Raw genomic sequence first — 20,546 nt, forward strand, 5'->3', positions numbered from 1 at the left:
TATCTAGAAGCAAAGCCTCTTTTCCTCACTGTTATGTAACTGCAAAGGACTTTTGTTGGAAATAGGCTGTGCAGCACAGCTAAAAAGCCACAATAAGTCATCTGATTTGCACTTCCCATCATTCTGTTACTCTCTTTCCTCACAGACTTACTTAACCACTGTGTGTGAATGCAGGGACTCCATTTAAATTAATTTCATCTCCTTTTAAATTCTTAAAGGTGAAGCCAACGCAAAAACCTGCATCCATTTTAATGGCCAGAAGGGGGCAACTTTGCTGGTTTCAAAAACAGGTCCGATTGTATGTAAGCTTATGAGAAAATGGCGGTGCTTCTGTCTTGATTTTTTTACCTCAGCAATAAATTTATGGTCTTAATCTCTAGTTTTGAGACTTCTTTAATACAGCATGTTCTTCATTTTGTAAATTATGGTCCCATTGACAGTAAAATAGACAATATTTCAGGCCGTGGCTGTGTCAGTCACATCCAATCAGCATCCTCTTCAGCTGCACCCTCTCACCCAAAGACAGTATCGTCATTTATGGCTCCAAAAAAAACAAGATGGCGACGGCCATAAAGCCAAACTCGAGGCTTCAGAATGGTAGCTCAAACCAATGGCTGATGTCACGGTGGGTTTACACTTGTGGGAGTCACCGAGGATGTCTAATCAGTCCAAATAAGTGAAACCAGTTTGGGTGTACCATGGGTGTGTAGGCTTGAGCTGGATCAACTCATGTAAGTTTCCCTAAGCCAAACTGATATCTAATCCTATTATTGTTTTCTTTCCACAGAGAGGCGGCCAGTAACTTCCTGACTGCCCTAAGCCTTCAGAGGAAAAGCCGGAGTCGCCAGCAGTCGCACCAGGTGATGTCTGGAAACATCTGGGCAGCTCTGAGGATAGCTTTATCCATGTTGGACCAGCCCGAACTCTTCCAGGCTGCAAATATTGGTGATCTGGATCTTCTCATGCGGGCCTTCAACCTAGACATTTGAGGATCGGGAGGTAGTGACAGTAGCATCTCCCCCTTCACTTATACTCTTTGATTTCTACCCAACAGCCAAAAGCCCAAAGTGCACACATCAGAATGGATTGGATCTGATGTTTGAGACAACAGTGTGGTTTTTATGCACGTCAAAATTAACTACAGTCGTCAAAGTTGTTATATTTTTTCGCCCAAGTACCTTGGAGCAGTTCTGAGGACAGGTTCTTGCGAGTGCTTGAAGTGACTGCTTTGTGATGGATTTGCACTGCAATTTGTGATTTCCCTGAAGAGCACAAGGACGGGCAAAGATTGTATGAGCAATGCCTTAGAGAACACATCAATTAAAAACTGACTCATCCAGTGGAACAGAGCTAAGCCAAGAGAGACAGGCCGACAGACAGTTTGAGAAACTCACAGAGGAACCCTCACACGCCGTTCTCAGAGAAAAGACGAGGTCTTGAGGAAAAAAAAAAGGTTTCGTTATCCAATTACTTTCACAGACTTGAGACTGTCTCACCCTCCTCAAGGATGGATTTAGTGAGCAAACGATAAAGACTGCGCCATATGACCTGGAACTTCAAATTCTGTTCCTGGCTTGTTTTCATCCTCTTTGAACGGAGAATAATGATACTGCATGAATAAGCATTTTCATAAATGGATCCTCGTTTAAAATTAACATACTTTAAGAAGTTTTCCCTTTGCACTTCAGACAAACAGATAACTTCCTCAACCCAAGTGGAATGTGCAAGCCAGGTTGTAAAGCCTTACTCCAATGCATGCGAACAACAATATTTATTTATACTATTTTTATGGCAACACAAAAACACTAAGCCATTTCAGACTGGTTTTGATTTCTTTAAATAACTGCTGTCTTCTGAACTTGAAAGCTTTCTGAGCCATTAATTTTTGTTTTTGTTGGGTTTGTTTTTAATTTGGTCTTGGCTCCGAGCTTCTCTCTGCTCCCTTTATGCTGACTGGTTGGTGAAATACAAACAAAAGCTGGGCAACGCCGGTCTGTCAAACCTGCATCAGTGTGAAACTTCCTAACTTTCTCATATGACTAAAGTTGTTACAGGTCTAAAAGTAGCTCTTTCATTTAAAGCTTCTGGGACGACTTTATTAGCCCTCACATTTCATGTACGCAATTTGATGTGCGGGGCGGAGGGGTTTGGGAGGGCGATTGCTGCAAAAGTGCACTCTTGGATTCCCCTATGGTAGATAAAACATGATAAAGGGTGCCCCTCCAGTGCCCTCTCTTCACTTTACTAAATATGTCCCAACGTTCTGCGTGCTGGTGCCCCACAGCTGGTGCCCTTTTTATTTTTTTCACCACTGCCCTGCAAATATCCTGAGTCCGCCGCTGCAACTTCTGTCTGACTGTATTCATTTCAATACAGTATAAAAACATTGCAGATTGAAGAGCTGCAAGCCAAGACTTGAGAGAGCTTGGGGTCCTTCCTGACGCAGTCATTTGTATCTTTGCCGCACCTCCACAGGCAACGAAGCTCAAACATTTCATTAAAACAGTTTGCCTCGGCCATCATGCATGATTTAAATATTTCTGTGAGCTAGGGCAGAGTGCTGTCGGTTCTACCATCTGCAAACTTCAATTCACATCCCGATAAGACAAAACATTAAGCTATCACGCGTCCACAAAACACATCATTTTAAGGGGCCAGTTATTCCAGATAATTCACCTCAGAAGCAGCTTGTGTCGGTGTTGCTAGTTTGAAAGTCACTCTGTGAAGTGAGCGCCATGTTCCTCACCGTGCGACGGAGTAAATGATAGATAATCTGCAGTACTGTATAGCTCAGCATCTTGGTGTTTAACAGGCGTGTCCACAGTCTGGCTGTGCTGTAGAAAGCGGGTTTTTATTCTCAGATCCTATGCAAAAGGTCATGTTTTATGTTGCCATTCTGAATCGTCAGTTTGTCCCTGTCTGCCTCAGCGGACCCAAAAGGAAGTGGTGATTCTGTGCTTTGAAAGAACGCTATCAGTGCGAAGCAGAGACCAGGAAGAGAGTCATTCATCTTCCAAACTGTACAGCTTTGATGTCATGGTCTGTATAAGAAGGAGTGTTTCATTAGGACACTGGCGCAGAACAAAAAGTGCTCTGGTCAGTCAGTGACTCTGAAAAATACAGATACACACACACAAACAGCCACATCCACCTAAAGTGCAGCCTTCATGTTTTATAACCCTGTGGTGGAGCGATGTGTCTTTGACCTTACCGAAGTCACCGTCATACATCAAGCTTCGCTATCAGATACATGTTTTATTTCACCGGTCCGCTGCATTTGTCCACTTTGAAACTCACCTCAGATGCACTTTGAGAAGAAAACTCTTTTTTAAAGGTGCCATTTGTAAGAAAAGTTGGGACTGAGATTCAAAAATTAACTTTTCTAACAAATAGCACCTGCACAGCTACACAACTGTTGTTGAACCAGTTACATTCATATGTTATCCACTGGTGCTTTAAACATAGCGGGTAAGATGATATTTCAGGCTGAAACAGATGAGTAGCTACCACAGTTAGATTCTTCAAAATTGTTGGCACAGTCTCTGTGGCCGAGGGTGATGTTTAATAGATCAAGGAGGCAGAGGAACCCAGTGAGACACAGCACATATGTGCATGCCACTAACAATCTGCAGCAGAGGGGGGCTGACAGTGGACTGCACAATGACAACAGCAATGAGGCCAATGCAGAGATGGATGCACAAATATATTCGCTCTCTGAGGGATTTTATTATAATAATTAACTAAAATAACGTGGGTGCTATCCGGTAGCTTATCTGTTATCCTGCTGAATATTTAATTATCACTGAATTACTAAATCAGTTATTTTCAGCCATGCTAGCAGCACAGTTTTATAGCTGGAAATGTTGTTCCTTAGGTCCACTGCTTTGGACATTCGTGGTCCCCAGAGGATCAATCTTTCATGATCCTCTGACACCAAGTGGTTCACTGTTTTGTTTTACAGTGATTTCCTGACAACCATTGGATGGATTGCCATGAAATCTGGGATCCTGAGGAGGGCTCAGGATAAAATATACAGTAAATACTGTAAGGCAGTGTTGGAGTTGTTACTCAATAGAAGTAATGTATTGCACATTACTCGTTGCAGCAGTAAATAATGCATTGTTTTACCTACTTACTCCCTGTAGAAAGGAATTTGTTATACTACTCCTTACATTACATATGCGTTACTCCACAAAGATGCCTGAGATGCATTGTCACATAATTGCCAGTTAAGAATATCACAAGCCAATCGCCAGAATAAATGTTAGCTAAGTACGTTTCTGCAAAACCATTGATAAGTTCAGACATTACGTTATTTTATGTCTGGTTAGGTTTAGGCACAAAAACCACTTGGTTAGAGTTGGGAAAACATCATGGTTTGGACTAAAATACCTGTTTTTGTCACCGCAACCATGGCTGGAAATTGTCCCGAGTTCTCCTGAAAAACATCCAGTGGTGTCACACTTACAAATGTTGAAATGCAGACTAGATCTATGGTCACCTGTTTAGCAGCCTTGTCACCTGTAACTCCGCTACCATCCCCTTCACCTCCCAGTATGCTAGTCTGGCAATAAACATGTAAGGTAAATGTGATATGGCACATTTTCTACAAATGTCAGCATGACAAGACTTATAAGACATATCTGTCATTTGCAGAAACATTAACTGCTAACATTATATCCTGCCGACTGGGCTGCAATATAACATAAACCTTTACATATCAGTGCTAAAAGGACAGATCTTTCTTTCATGCTCTTTAAATGGCACTGAATGTGCCTGCCCAAACAAACTCACTCGAGTCACTCTCTCACCAAACCTTGACTTTATAGTAGACTAGTCCAGCTAATTTGACATGTTTATCACTAAAGCAGTGGTTATACCTCACGAGGAGGACTCTCTCCAATCATCTGTTCCTGCATTGAGTCAGCACAAGACTGTCCAGGCTGAAGAACATCTCCATGGAAATTATTTTTTTCTATCTGACCATAATGCAGATAATTGAGGACCTACATTGTTTGATTAGAAACTGTAATGTGATTACTGAATTTGTGTTACTACTGCATTACAGACAAATGTAATGTGATTACAGTAATGCGTTAGCCCCAACACTGCTGTAACCATCCCATGACTTTTTCATCTCTACATCTACATTAATCTACATTTATCTCTACATCTCTACATCAGGTCCAAAACTAAATTTGTCCAATATTTTGGTTTCCAGCTGAATGCATGTAAAGTTATTCACACTTTCATCAGTCTCAGCAATACTTTGTGTTCAGGGCTACTTAGCAAATGCCCGCTAGCTCACACCCTGAACTAAGATGGTAACAATGATTAACATACCTGCTAAACATAAGCACGTTAGCATTGTCATGGAGAGCACCATTGAGTTCAGCCTCACAATGCAGTTACATCTACATCTGTTTCAGCCAAGTATTTCTGTCCACCTCTGTCACTTACAGTATGGTGTATGTGCTTATTCTGCTGGCTAGAAACACATCTGGGAATTTCATTTGTGTCAGAGTCTCAGCACATCCGAGACAAGCTTCCATCACATTTCTTTCTGTACACCCACCTTATTTGTAATAGTTCCCTGAGGTATCGATTAGAGACATGGGAGTTATTCTTCAGGCCAGTATCCCTCCATTTTTAAACGTGAACAATTATTCTGTCCCTGGTCCTCCCAGCTGTCTTTTGTGTCAACAGTGAACTGTAGAAACTCAAACCATGATGTCTGTTAAATCGTGATTTCCAAATCAACTCTAGTTTTCTTATGAGGTTGTAGGCCTTCGCTTTTTGCATTTCAAGATACTGTAGTTGTGTTAAAAATGAAGAACTTATTTTTTTAAAGAGACCTTAAATTGCTGGCTTAAAAATCTAAACTTTACTGTGTACATCATTCTGCAGTGCATTGACATAGGATGCCTGGTGAGTTTTGTTTTTTGTAGAACCTACTGTACCTACTACTGAACCTTCTCAGGTGAACTGACCTAGCTTAACGCATGCTCCTGAGGAACAGACCGAGGTTGATCGCATGCTAGATCCTCCACATTTATTTTTTTGAATGCTATTTTCATTTGTATGCATGAAATACATGGAAGTGCTTTCTTTCTCTCCCACTAATGTATAAACATGAAAGAAAAAAAAACCTGAACTATATCATGATGTTTCCTTGCAATATTTCTACAATGCACTTTTAAAATCTGTAACCTTGACAAAAAGTGGTGTACATACTCAGTATATATTCTACACAAGACGCTTTTTCTCGCATAGAACTAGCGAGTGCGCAGAGCTCGAGCAGAGAAATGAGATACTTGAGCTTACACACTGCTACAACTGACTAATTATAGATAAATTGTGTAGAAATTTTGTAATTATGATTTCTACAAAATGTACTGGTAACCCTTTCAGTAACCCCGGCCTATAAAGCCATCTTTGAGGACTGCTTTTTCAGTGTTGGTCATGTTTAACGTCATATCAATAAATTGTTATGCACACATTCGTAAAGCTACAATAAACTAGTTATTTAATGTTATTTACTAAGCTTCATTAGTTCTGGTTACACGTGTAAACAGATGTGGAGTTTAATTTCTTTAAGGCTAAAATGGATACCAGGTAAATTAATGATATTAACATGTTAAGTACCATTTTTACACAGCTTTGCTCAAAACTCTATATATATGGCAACCTAAGGTGTCAAAATTTGCCTGAATTTAAAAAGGAATTAAGAAATAATCATAATGAATTATGAATAAACACAGACATACAGTACATATGACCATGAAATACTGTGTGAAATAATCAAAAAATCTGCTTATTTTTATGAATTCGCACAACAACTGAGTTTTCAGAATTGATCTTTTTTTCAGTGGTCAGGGTTCGTACAAAGTCTTGAAAACTTGGAAAATGCTTGATATTAACCATTAGGTTGGAATATAAATGAATTTGAATATGATTGTTGAAAAAGGTATGATTTCCAACATGATCTGGCGTTTCATCTGCAAAAATCTATTAATAATTTAAATGAAACGATCCCGTTGATACATTTGCTTGTCACCTCCTCGTCAGAATAGTATTCATTGTCATTTAGATTTGACCATGAAGGCTCGAGAGTCCAGAAAATGTTGGTTTAGGTACCTTGAAAGTGCTTAAAAGATACTTGAATATCACTCTTAAACAGCTGGAACTGTGTGTTTCATGGTTATATCAATATATTTTGTGTGTATTTATGCATCTTATTATTAACTTCATAATATCTTAATTTAGTGTTTCTGCAGGGTCCACCAGTTAAATTGAATATCAGAGAATGCAGTTTAATACCTGTTAGTACAGTACTGTACAGTCCAATGTATCAGTTTGATGGAAAACTAGTGAGGGTAAGATTTCTAACAATAGAGATTATGAAATTAATGCGACCAGGACCCAGATGGATGATTTAACCAATTACAGAACAATTAAATAATAAAAGTTGTCTATTATTATGAGTCGTTGAGCTTCCCGGCTGCTGTAGCTAGCAGTAGTGGCAGTGTTCGCTGCAGGTCTGATGGTACCGACTGAAACTCCACATAAAACGATTGAACAGTCTCCTGTAGAACAACCTACTTTCGCACCAATCGCACTTTTAGTTTATAGGCGTGTCACGTCTCGTCAGCCCGTCATCTGGCAATAACAATTGGTATGTGTGACTGACTCTTCTTGTATAAATATAAAGTTCTCAAACCGTTTATAAAATATTATTAACAGCATGATTTGTTGGGGTTCATAAAGGTTATCAGTACATGTTGTGTACATTTCTTTCTTCACTCCTTTAATTCAACGTGTACAAAGGCAGTTTGTTTCGGTTTATTTATCGATGCATCAGTCAAGTATGAATAAAATGATATTTTGATGAATGAACTTAGAAATTATATACTTTATATACTATATTCATTTATTGAAACACCTACTATAATGCATATTACTCTCCCTGTATAATCACAAGGAAAGCATTAGCACCTTTGAAACGTACAATATGAAAGTAATCTTTTAAAATAAACTGTTGTTATATATTCTATGCTTTTGTGTCTTTATTTTCCTCAAAGAAAAAGTCACACTTGAACTTTCAGGTTCAGTCTCAAAGAAGCCAAGTCTCAACAAAGGTGTAGTTTATTAAATTATCCAAACCTCTTAAGTAAACAGTGCCATTGAGTATACTGTCATAACTCTATTCACATACACCTAAGCCATATTTAGATAAATGCATACATTACAAAAGTCAACTTATAATAATCCCGTCAGGAAAACTATGTAATGAAAACTACAGAATTGGCACAAACTTGTTTGCAAAAAAAAGGCATCAGAGTAAAAACAGGTGAATAACCTTTTTTGACATTTAGTTAAATGAAAAAAAAGAATAAAACTCACAAAGGTACAATTGTACAATCCAAATGACTACATGTCAACGTCTAGTGCACATGCGGACAGTGAAAAAGCTTCTTTGTGACAAATTGAACCATTAACAACGTAGAGAAACGGAACGGAAGAGACCGAGCTGGAGGGAAAGCTGGAACAGAAAGACAAAGATACAAAGACGATAATCTGGAGGATGTCGTGGGGACAAAAGGTGCCGAGAAATAAAATTAATTGCAGAGAACATCTGAAGACATTTATGACTGAACGTTATTTAGCAAGACGACAAGTTTATCACCCATCCACCGGTGATAAAGAGCAGAAATGCTGTGTCTAGAACAGGGTTCGACAGGAGGACACGTTTGGTTTCTGACAAATAAAAAACCTTTTAACAGGAAGAACGGCAGAAACACAAGACTTGCATAGAGAGACCTTTAAGAATTCACGCTGCAGCAGTTTATCAAGTAGTATCTGGTGAAGTTGAGAGGTCGAGATAATAATACAACTCAGTGAAAGTCTAGGCACAGTGTTGTTAAAGGGGGGCACCACTGAAAGATGGAGTCATTCTGCACAATGGATATTATCTGAAAGCTTCCATCAAGATTTTCTGAGCCCTCAGGGAAAGACATTACAATGACTTTATCGAAAGCATTGTTGAAAGACCATCATATTCCTTCACTCTTTTCTCTTCACTCTAGTTTCCTAATAGATACGAAGTAAAATATTTCTGCTCTTTTCCTTTCAAACCTCACAAGAAATGTCATTTCACTGTCAGAGGATTGACCTCTCCTTGAGTATGAGAGGTAAGGCCTTCGAAATCCAGCCCAATTGCCAGGATATAATGTTAGCAAGAAACATTTGTGTAAACCACAGATGCGTCCAAGGTTGACATTTGTACCCAACGTGGCACATCACCTTCACATAAAGTGCACATTAGCATCAGGAGGTGGAGGGGATGGCGGTGGAGTTATAAAGCCAACAAGGCTGCCAAACGGCTGATCGCAGTTCAAGTCACACCAGTAGATATTTTGAAGGACACTGAGGAGTCTTTCCATCAGTTTTTGTCACGTAAAAAGCGAGTGTTTTTGAAGGAGACCTGCAGACAGTGTTTTTGTGCCCACCAAAACTGTCTATTCCTCACTGGAGTCAGGCGATTTTCATCTGTGATCGCCACGACGGTGGTATTTGTGCCTAAACCTAACCAAAGCGTAAGTACGGTGCTGTGACACGAGAGAAAATTCTGCCTGCACAGACGTAAAGTCGCAACATACAGAAACATCCAGCTCATCTGTGGTTTTGCAGAAACATACTTAGCTAACATTTATTCTGGCAATTATGTTGGCAAAATGGAAATGTTAAGAAGGCGTCAACATTCGCAGAATACCGTAACACTTTGAAAGTCTTACTTTCAGCAGAACCCCCCTTTAAAATATGCACCCAAAGGTGCAACATTGAGTGAATGACAGTTTCACCAAACTGGAATAAAGAGTTTGTGCCACTCAAATAACCAACACTTTGTGATATTACAGATTCAAGTCCAGTTCCATGTTGCTTACAAGTCTGAAGTAAATGAAGTATCTGAACCAGAACATTGAGATGTTGTTGACAAGAATATTTGACAAACACATGATGACCACATGGAGTAGATAAATGAGAAGAGTACAGAGTCGGTGGATAATCCAGCATTAGGTCACAGTGACTAAACAGCAAAGGGCCAGTTTCTACGTTCACTGTGGTTTCTGAGTGTTAAAGCTGAACAGGAGGTTTTGGTTGCAGTGAGCACCATGAAGTCATACATTCAGCACTGCAACATGTCTGTGTCGCCGTACAGCTCTTATCAAACAGTAGGCGAAGAGTAGATTTGGTTGTGGTGCATGTATTGCTTTAGACGTGATGCATAACTGATGTAACTGACCGGTAAAAAGTGGCAACAGGTCGAGGAGAACATTAATTTTAACTTTTGGGTCAAAGTCTGAATCTGTCAACGTGATAAAGGAACCAAACTGGACCGGCTGCAGCTGAGAGTTTCGCCTACAATGCAAATATTTTGCAACATTGTTAATAAAGGAGGTTCACTGAGGGATTGAGGATATAACTTGCATGTACACTGAGGATCTTTAAGTAAGCACACCTTTGCTTATATTAGTCATCCTTTCATTGACTAATGGCCACTTTAAAGATTTACTCGCTCAGCAGTACTCAAGCTGAAATTTAAGATATCACATTCAATTGCTTACGGCTTGTGGATATAAAGTCCACTTCAACTGCATCAGGTGCAAAATATGACCATGTTTTAGTGAAAAGTGCTTTCAGGGAAGGAAAATACTTATCTTGATAACCCAGCCAGTGTACCTCAGAAAGTTTCTCATTAAAAAGGACAAATCCAGGTGAAACTGGGGCAGGCTAACACCTAATCATGGCCTTACTGGTGCTCTCCTTCGGACTGAAACTTGCATACAGTATGCGTAATTTCCTCTCTTTTAATTCTTGGTGTCCTTTCATTCTCCCCCGGATGAAAAAAATGCGTTTGTATTTTAATGTAAAATGCAAAGCCACCAGCAGCAGCACAGTAATTGCTTGTTTGTCGTTGCAGTTTCAGAGGGCTGGCAGTGAAGCACTCCCATTTCAATATACATTTATAAAAACGTACCAGTGTGAAAATCCTGGCACAGTAGCTGAAGGCATAGAGGAGGAACAGTGAGATCTGATATGTGACATTAATTTCTGTACAGAGCACTCCAGAAGGGGAAATTGCACACATCCCTCTGTACCGCCACTGTGTCAAGAAAATGTCTTTTCTTAAACATAAACACTGAAATATACATTTAAAGCATGACAGAACAAAAATGCACAAAAAGCACATTGCTTTCCCTTTCTGACCAGAGTTCCTGGTTGCTCACTGAATGACATCACGTTAAAGCGAGCAGCTGGTCTGAGAGGTTATTTCCATCGTTTCCGCTGTGGCTGTTATTAAAGTTGTCTCCCAGTCTTCGGGGTGAACGACTGCGGTTCTTTAAAAGGTTGCGTGGTGAAGGGGGGTGGGTAACTTTAACTGCTCGACAGTCGATGGTAAAAGTAGATGTAGCCCAAGTCTTTTGGAGGCCTTTCTGACAAACACACTTTGTGGTCGTTGTAGATCACCCACCTACAGGAAGAAAGGACATTTGTTAATCATTTTTATTGCACTGCAAAATGTTTGCAAAGGATCATTTCTTTCAGGACTGACTGCTATGAGGACAGATGAAATGGGTCAATTTATTTTTTCCATTCAGTCTAAAAACAACAACTGTCCCTGTGATTTTGAATTATTTATTTTCAGACTTCTGGTGGCAAAAGCTTCATAATAAAAACACAGTAATAATGGAATTTCAATTTTCTGAGATAATTGATATGCAAATTAGCAGCAGAACATTAACAGGATGTCCCTCATCGTAATCAACAATATGCTGTCTGTTTTGTACCACAATGAGCTGAATAAATATATAGCAGAGAAACTGCAGAGTGTACTCACCTTCCTTCCTTTTTGATGTGACAAACATAATGTCCAGACATCGTGGATGCTCCCATGTGGCTGATGAAAGCAAAGAGCTCATAACCTGAAAAAGGAAACATCAAGTCACATAAAGAATATGCTAAAACAAACGTTAATGTTTCACAACTCCCAAGCGCACTGCCGTCTTTGTAATAGTGTCATGACTTTGAAAAATATTTATATTAGATACCATGTTCAATACCACTTGGAGAAATTGACACTGAGGGTTAAAATTTTAGTTTTAAATAAAAGATAAATATAACAAGGTTTGAGATACAACATTATCCACGTTTATTTACTCCTGACGATTGTCAGAGGAGCGAGGGGTGGGCCTATGTTGGCACTGCAGCGGTGTGTGTCAACTCACTGTCGGGGAGAGGAGAGAGCGAGAAAGCGCAGCTGGAACAGGTGTGTCGTGTTTCAGATATTCAGAATCAATATATTAATATTTTTGACAACACTAGTAGACGGACATGTAAACAACAGGGATTCATCAAGCTCTTTTAAAGCCTCCACACAGTTGTAAACTATTAAGATAGAGTAAGCAGTCACTGGTGTCAATGCCTACATTTTACAGATAAAGCACGGCACATAAAACTAAAACTAAATAAAAAGATAAAACATACAGCTATACTTGCTGCAGGAGCACACTGTTTATTATGATGACTAGTAAACAGGTTCCTCTTGTGGCAAGGACAGTTCATAAAATGCTAATAGTGAATTAGGGAAAAGCCAGAACGTCTGCATTGCTACTGGATTTATTGATTTTCACCCACAATGTTATGTGGTTGTCATGTAAACACCATTGGTATGCACATATATGAATGCATTGTATATTGTAAGTATTACTTGTGTGGAGTGTGAAGAGTTAAAAAGCTCCTGGATCACGTTTTTGAAGCCACTTTGCCTCAAGTTGTTCTGGTACTGTAGGTCAGTGCCCAGCAGCACAGGGGTACACTGTGTGTCAGCATCAGACTTTAATTGGAGCTGAGGATAAAAGGTGTTTCCAGGAGGCAGAAACCCCTTTATTTTACTGTCATGTTACATTTCTTTTAAAAAGTAACATACTATATTATGAAACTGTGACTTGGGCTGATAGAAGAGAAAGAGAGAAATGGCATCCAGTCACTCACGTCCTGGTCCGTCTTTGATCCGCGGGCCTGTCATGTCTCTGTCTGGGGACAGCGTGGAGTCGCTGTGTGAGTTTGCGTTGGAGAACGCGTTGTCGTTGGGCTCCGTGTCAGCCATGTCAGAGAGGGCGTCAGTCTCCTCCTCCTCTGGGTGAATGAATATCCAGTCGAGCGCTCGCTCGAGATTATTGTTCTGAAACAACATTTGTACTTAAGTTCACTTGTAGATACGTCAGTGGTGCAAATGTAAATTCATAATGCACAACGTCTTTTTATTGTTGGAATCATATTTCAGGCTCAGAAAACAGTTTTAAACGTGCACTGTTTGCTGAGAAAATCCTCTGCTGCATAGGAACTGATGACTAATATGTTAATGACAGCGCCTTCTTTAAAAAAAAGTCTAGTATTAACAGGACATGTTAGCACATAAACAACATGTGGTCCACAGACACAATGCGTAAAAGGACAAAATCAGGGCTGAGGATAACAAATGTCCATATTCTTGTTTTCGCTCTCTCATTCCCTCGTTGTTATAACTCTTAGGTAGCTCCTCCGACAAAGAAAAGCAGTGCTGAAAATGTTCAAACTGAGCAATCATTTATCTGGGAGGTGGCAGGCATCCATCTGCACTAAATTCCCCCCCGAGGATGTTTTGTTTTTAATCCAAAATAGAGGTGTGATTCCTGGAGCATGTGAGTCTTGGTTGGCAAGTAAAGCTACCTGCTCTTTCTGTCTCTCCAGTCGGGCCACTGAGGTTGGGAGGAAAAAAAAAAATCCTGCTGCTAATTTCGAGCTAATAATAAACCAGCCATGAGACCCCACTCTGCTTCACACCTCCGTCCCCATCATGTGGAATATTTGTTCTTTTTTTTTTTCACTTCAGTTTGGTGGCATTGGGGCTGGTAAACAAGAAAGTCTAGCGTCTATTTCTGTGTCTTAATAACTGTCTGCTGGGCTATTTTTGCTGAGGGGGGCAGTCTGAAACATGAAACGTGAGAAGCAGGGGCCATTTCAAAACAGGGGAGCTAATGAATATGCTGCAGCTGCATTCCCTTTGATTCACATTAAAAACACTGCTGTGCATTTAATTAAAGTATTCATGAAATGTGCTGATTAAATGGCCCGGCATGTCACTGAGGCAGATCCTGCTCCTGAACCTGAAAGGCTGCATTAGCGACTGCATCCATGTGCTGCTGGGACTATTTGTAAACAGCATGTAGAGCAGACATCTTTAATCACTCTGACATGTAGGACCTATTAAATTTGCAGTTTGGAAAGCAAACAAGTAGGCCAGCCAAGCGCATTTATGACTGACAGAGCTTGGATTTTATCATCTCACCCTTACTCTGCCCTCTTTTTCGGCACCACCTCACTTAATGCCAACTTTCTACGGTTAGTTTCTATTGACAACAGTCTCCCGTTTTCTGCCATGTCAGGCAGTCACTCATCAAACTGTGTGGGTGGTTCTTTGTCCGCAGATTGTCTTTTTTTCTCTGAATAACTCTTTATTGTCTCTGCGAGCCACGGACTAATAAATGAGCCTCACCTACAGAGGTCTGACTTTCTATAAGCGGTGCTCTTTCATTTTTCCATTCAGTCATCGCCTACACGTTATCTACTTTTCCTTCCCTGGTCATTCTAAAGAAATCCTTGTATCACAAGCACAACACATCACTTTATGTGCAGCAGAGGATTTTAGTCTCAGGAGAAGATGTAAGACCCAAGGTGTTTGCATAAATAAACAATGAACAGACCAATCTTTGTGTGAAATGTTGGGGATTAAGACTCATCCGAATCATCAGCTGGCAGAAAACACATTAGTAGAAAGAAAAAAAAAATATGCCTGGAAAAGAAGTCTAGTTGCCAGCTTATGTGAAAAATAACGTATTAGTACGCAAAGTGCAAACATGAACAGAGTGGGCAGGAGACTGACTGTAGCTTTGAGTGCCTGGATACTGTGGTTGCGGGGGAAGCCCATTGAAGTGAGGATGGCGATGCTCTCCTCGGGGGGCGAGCTGCCCAGCGGGGTGGCACCCATGGGGCTGTCGCTGGTGGAGGGACCAGGATCCATCATGGAGGGTAGAGTGAGAGGTTCTGCAAAGTCTGAGGAAAATGAGGGAGACAAGAATGATGAGAGGCTGTAGCTCTCAACCCAAACGATGAATGGATTTCTGTCAGAAGTAAGTAAGATCCTAGATGACTGTTGGCTCAAAACATTTGACAATTAAAAGGTACGAGGTGTGTAGGAGAGGGATGAGTGGACGAAAAAGTTGTAAGAAAACTGCACTCTAAGAAATAATTCTGGAGCAACAAAACATCTAGAAAGGTGAAACACTGATCTCTCATGTTACTGCAGGAGGAAGGGGAGGAACACTGCATTAATTTAAAATCAATTCAGGAAGCATCCTCGACTAAGAATACATCTAAGAACAAAGTATTTCTAAGTGGTATGTAATGCTTTGTGCACTTTCAACAGATTCAGATGAAAGTGAAGTGACCCTCAACCCACAAACAAGGACACTCCTACTGTAATGACTCCACTGTTGGCCATAAACAGAGCCTTCATTACTGCCCTTGCCATAAATGAAAATGCATACCACTTATCCCCCTCCACCGTTTCTATCTCGGCCTCCTTGTCTCGTGTCCTTTAGATTGCCCATTGCACAGTTAAATGCGAATGTCTTGCAGGCAAATAACTGTGACGTGACTGAACGGCGCATGTTTGCATGTTGAGTTAAAGTATCATTAAATTGGTTGTCATTATTTAACTTTAAGCGTAAACTCTGACAGATGTCATCACAGCTTTTATTATGATATTTTAAAAGTTAATATGGATTCTGTTTAAAAAGGCTCATATTCAGTTTTCACCAGATTCAATGAAAGTAATTATAATAAATAATTATTACTTTGCCTGTACAGTACTTCTGTACACTACTTACTAAATCCATTAGTTTACTTTTGTAAGGTTCACCTCAAAGAAATGTCCTGTTGTACGGCCTTTAACAATGATGAAGTGAAAAGTTTAGATAGTTTTGATGCTAATGGGAAAGTAATGAGACTTAACAAATGTGGAGGAGGCAGATTAAGTAACCTTTGTGCTGCAGGCGGCAACGGACCGTTTTACTGATGTTATTGAGCTTGAATGGAGCCCATTTTGCAGATACATTAGGCCCATTTAAAAACTAACAGGCAGGGAGCTGCTCTAATTTCTCTACTGTAGAGGCCCTTTACAGCCAACCTGGGAAATAAAAGTGTCAACGCCCCAGGGGAACGTCTCCACTGCTGAGAGGCTCTATAAGAGAGAAAAGTCAGCTCTGGCAAACTTTCTGGTGATGGCGTGCTGAGATAAACACCTGAGGTACACAAAGAGATGCAAAGTCTGACACAGATTTCTCTCTCTGGAAGAACTGGGGATGTGACTCGTCTCTCACTTTGAATTACCTTTGTGTTTAAAAGGCCTCGTGCAAATAAACTTGCCTTGGCTTGCTGTAGAAACGTTTTGGCAGGTTTGCATAGGCGCAACACCTATGCAGAACAGGCACTTTTGAAGAAAAAGGCACAACACAAAGCTTTACGTGTGAGCCGACTGACCTGCTGATAAACATCATGTGACTGCTTGAGTTGTGAAGCAGCGTCTGTGTTTACTTTCCTACTTCATTGCCTTGAAGTCTGCAGACTCAGCTTACTGACATTGTTGCTGAACTGTGGCATTTCAGAGCACCTGCTGTTCAGATTATTTGTCACCAGTATTTTTGGTTTCACTGGGTTACAGTCACCTCTTTAACCCTCAACTCTCACTCACACTCTCCATTCACACCCCATTTCTTGCCATTACTATTTTTGATCACAAGATCCTTACCATGAATTTGGACATTGGCACTATGTTTTTAAGGTTTCAAATAAGGTATTTCAGGTATTTCCTGCATGGCTCTGAACTCTGTCGATTTAAACAGAAAACATAGTGATCATCGCTGCCATTATCCGTACACACAACACACTATGATTTAAGTTACTCTTATTAAGAAGATTGTGCTCTCTTCCTGCTGTGCCATCATCCCCACATCTCCCCTGACTGTGTAATGCTGTTTTCATTTCATTTTAGCAGATTAAAAAACAATAAACACAGAGTAAAAAATGCTGATGCCATTAGCACCCATGTTTCCATCTCCAACAAAGCTAACTGCATCCATGCTGGAATATACAATGTGGCTTTTACTATTTACACTCAGGTCTAGGTAACCTAACCAACAGAGCTTTCAGAGATTTGAGGTTAAAGTCTACCTATGGAGAAATAAATGGGATCTTGTTATGATTTTAGCATCTATAAAAATACTGTAGTGAAGGAACACGACAGTAGTGACAGAGGTAGACCTTCAGTATGTTTTTCATCAAAGGAAAAAAAAAGAAGAAAAATAGAAACGGCCCCGTTTTAAACAACCTTTGTGACAATTCCAGTACAGCATTTAAGTGAAACTGAATGCACAATGAAGTCCCTGTCCCTGTGCTGAGCATCAGACTCTGACACTAACAGACAGCAGAGGACAGAAGCAGCGCGCCCATAACTGACACAAAAAAATACAGCAGAGACTCTCAGCATCAGTTTCAAAACACGGCTTCGGCACAAACATCCATCTGTCATCACCTTTGCTAAACAGAAAATCTACCCAGGGTGTTAATTTCAGACCCCCCATCCACAGAAAATGGCTCATACTAAAAGATCAGTCTCGTGATTTTTGAATCGATATCGAAACATTCAAATAAATCGCAAAATAGGTCGATATTTTTTAACCCAGCAAGTAAATTTGCTTAAGTGAATGTTGACTTTTGGCTTCAGGAAGAACACGAACCCCAGACTGCTGTGTGAAAGTCCTTCGATCGTCCAATTCATTCACCTCAAGTCCCTAAACTTCTTCCAACTGCTGATTTCTACACTCACACTCACAGCACTGTCAGGTAGGACTGTGCTACTTGACTATTCTCGCCTGAGTGCAAATAGATTAAAAAAAGGCCTTGTGGACTGATGTGTAGAGCACGTTCCCATTAGTTTTCACCGTACAAGCCGTGAAAGTTGGACAGAGTGTTAGTCTCCTGCAGGCTGAAAAGTGGGTGGTAAAAGTTAGCCTTCATGAATTGCAAATAAACTCAACATCAATAAATTTGAGTTCAGTGACTTGTAAGTTTTTGTGCTTTCAGTAAAACTAAAACTTTGCTGCAAATTCACTGGTTTAGGTGGCGCAACTCTATCTCTCTCCATACTTCTGTGTTGTCTCTTACCAGGCTCCTCCATGTGGGCTATGATCCAGTTGAAGGCCATCTCGGGGCCCATGTTGCCTGTGTAGTAGACCGCCTTCCTGCAGGCCTCCAGCGGAAAGCCCATCTCTGCCAGCTGCATTACTGCCGCCTCGTCTATTTCTGGAGCTGGGAACACGATAAACCGACATCAATAACTAAAAACATAGCAGTTGCTGATTCAACACTACCGCTTTAAACTACCAAACAGCATTTTGTGGTGGCTCTCTCTTTGGGCCTCATTAAACAAAGAGACCAGAAGAGAATCGGCCCCAGGGAGGTTTCTTTATCGAAAGATGATTTATCAGGGAGAGAAACGAGACTGCCTAAAACAAGTTGAAAAGTAAAGTTTGTTTGGAAGTGGAGAACAGCTGCTGCACCTGCTCAGGTATACTTAATGAGAAGCTTAGCTCCACAGCTTTTGTCACTATTGCTTGAAGCCCAAAATACATTTTACATGGCCATAAATGTGCATGTTTATTTAAGAGAAATGAAATACTCACAGTCTATGGAGCTCATGGAGTTATCTGAAAGAAGAGAGGAAACTTTTTTCAGGTGATGGCACACAATGAGAGCACACACTCACTGGTTTTGTGTATTTTTCTTTTGTTCTTATATTGTTTTGTGTACTTTCACTTAATAAAGTTCAACAATTTACAGAGAGCATGCATATTAAACAAGAGAGGATTCAGTAAAATATATGCAAACGTTAACCGCTGGGCTCCTATTACATTCCCATTCTCCACCCTTTTCGGCATTGTCTTCATCATTGCTATGATGGAATATTTAACAACTTTTTTGCTTGAACTTATTCTGAAGTGAATACTGACTATACAATAAAATGATTTTTCTGAAAAATTAAGCCCCATTTACGCCACGAAGGAAGCGCCTCTGCCATCGTGCAACCAGAGCAGGAAGAGGCATTGTATTCCCTGGTCGCTATCCCGAGGTAACGGTGGAACAGCTGGAATAACTAGAAACTCAACACTGCAAAAGACAAAGAATCCAACAGATGAAGGAGGCAAAGAAGTCGAAGAAGCATTTGAAGTGTGTCCCCTACGTGTTTCCCCTTACTGCTGGGACTCGGGAGGAGTCCAAACGGGAATTCTTTCTACTAGTAAGTAAGTAACAAAACCTGCTCACTTATTCATTCAACTGTGTGTTTTCCTCTGCCTTTTCATAGCACTGAGATCAGGGTTTCTAGGTCAAATTATTATTTTAACAGTTGTTTTTTTTTTTTGTTCTTTGGACAGTAGCCAGGCTGTTAGCGCTAGCCATATCGCTAACGCTGGCTTTGCGACAGCGACGCACGCCAACAGTAAAGCCACAGGGAAATGCTAGGAGGGGGGACATTTTAAAAAGTTGTCTGTTTATGCTTTAATTTAGGAACATACTCCTCTAAAGCACAAGATCTGCTGAAATAATGAAAGACTTAAAACGATATTTTGACCGACCTTAAAGTGAGACCATGCCTGGTAACTTCTTCTTAAAAATGAAAAATTGTCTTATTTGGTCTGGTATGACCAGAAGCTTATATCGGCTAATTTAGCAAACTGTAGATGGATTTTTCTTTAAAATGCTGAATCAGTTCGCTGACTCTCTTCCACTTATGCTGTTGCTGCACTTTGATCAAACATTCACCATTGTCCTGTAATTGTCACTTGTGGGCACAGGGGCTGCTGTTTGCTGAAAATGATGAGGGCTCACTTTATTGTGTAGCATCAATCATAATAGGGATGTCCTCTTACAGACAATTCAAGTTAGCTGCAAGAAGAAGTCAAGCTGTCAGAAAGCACTTCTGGCGGGGCCTTGTCACCACCTGCAGCGATGAGATTGATCGCCCCCCCGCTGTTCCCAAGAACTGCAATCACAACATGAGCGAGTCCTGCTCCTGACAAACATGCTTTGTTTTTGCGATGCTTTCCCACTTAAGTTAGTCTGAGCTGCGTAATCTTAGTAGTGTCTGTCGCCAATACTCATCAGGAGGCGCGTCCATAAATTATTCAAAGATGATGGGTGATAATTATCTGCACAAAAGACGACAACTGTACACGGCTTTCTCATTCCCAGTTCCTTTAATCACTCTATGTGGCCACAACATTTTTTTATGTTTTGCTTTTTCCTTTTTTTCACCAATTCCTTACCTGAGAGTTTCATCACCAAGTATTTACAATGAAATAATGACCCAATAAATGTGCAGTTTGTTT

At 40.4% G+C, this 20,546-nt stretch overlaps 2 protein-coding genes across 8 annotated transcripts in view; one reads left to right on the forward strand and one right to left on the reverse strand.

Annotated features, from left to right (window-relative positions):
- pex5la (peroxisomal biogenesis factor 5-like a) overlaps positions 1-8,046 on the forward strand; it is a 102,823-nt gene extending 94,777 nt beyond the window's left edge. For all 5 annotated transcript variants that reach the window (XM_084356144.1, XM_084356146.1, XM_084356145.1 and 2 more), the window contains one exon: positions 788-8,046. In XM_084356144.1, the coding sequence (XP_084212270.1) occupies positions 788-989 (202 nt within the window). In that variant the 3' untranslated portion in view covers positions 990-8,046. The remainder of the gene's footprint in view (positions 1-787) is intronic.
- Positions 8,047-8,127: 81 nt separating this feature from the next.
- Positions 8,128-20,546, reverse strand: part of usp13 (ubiquitin specific peptidase 13) — a 33,858-nt gene continuing 21,439 nt past the window's right edge. For all 3 annotated transcript variants that reach the window (XM_084356143.1, XM_084356142.1, XM_084356141.1), the window contains exons 16-21: positions 18,843-18,866; positions 18,325-18,468; positions 14,984-15,153; positions 13,054-13,243; positions 11,900-11,984; positions 8,128-11,533 (exon numbers count right to left, since the gene is read on the reverse strand). In XM_084356143.1, coding sequence (XP_084212269.1) covers positions 11,437-11,533; positions 11,900-11,984; positions 13,054-13,243; positions 14,984-15,153; positions 18,325-18,468; positions 18,843-18,866 — 710 coding nt within the window. In that variant the 3' untranslated portion in view covers positions 8,128-11,436. The remainder of the gene's footprint in view (positions 11,534-11,899; positions 11,985-13,053; positions 13,244-14,983; positions 15,154-18,324; positions 18,469-18,842; positions 18,867-20,546) is intronic.

The sequence above is a fragment of the Pagrus pagrus genome, assembly GCF_965226575.1.
Source record: "Pagrus pagrus genome assembly, chromosome: 6".
NCBI classification, from domain to species: Eukaryota; Metazoa; Chordata; class Actinopteri; order Spariformes; family Sparidae; genus Pagrus; species Pagrus pagrus.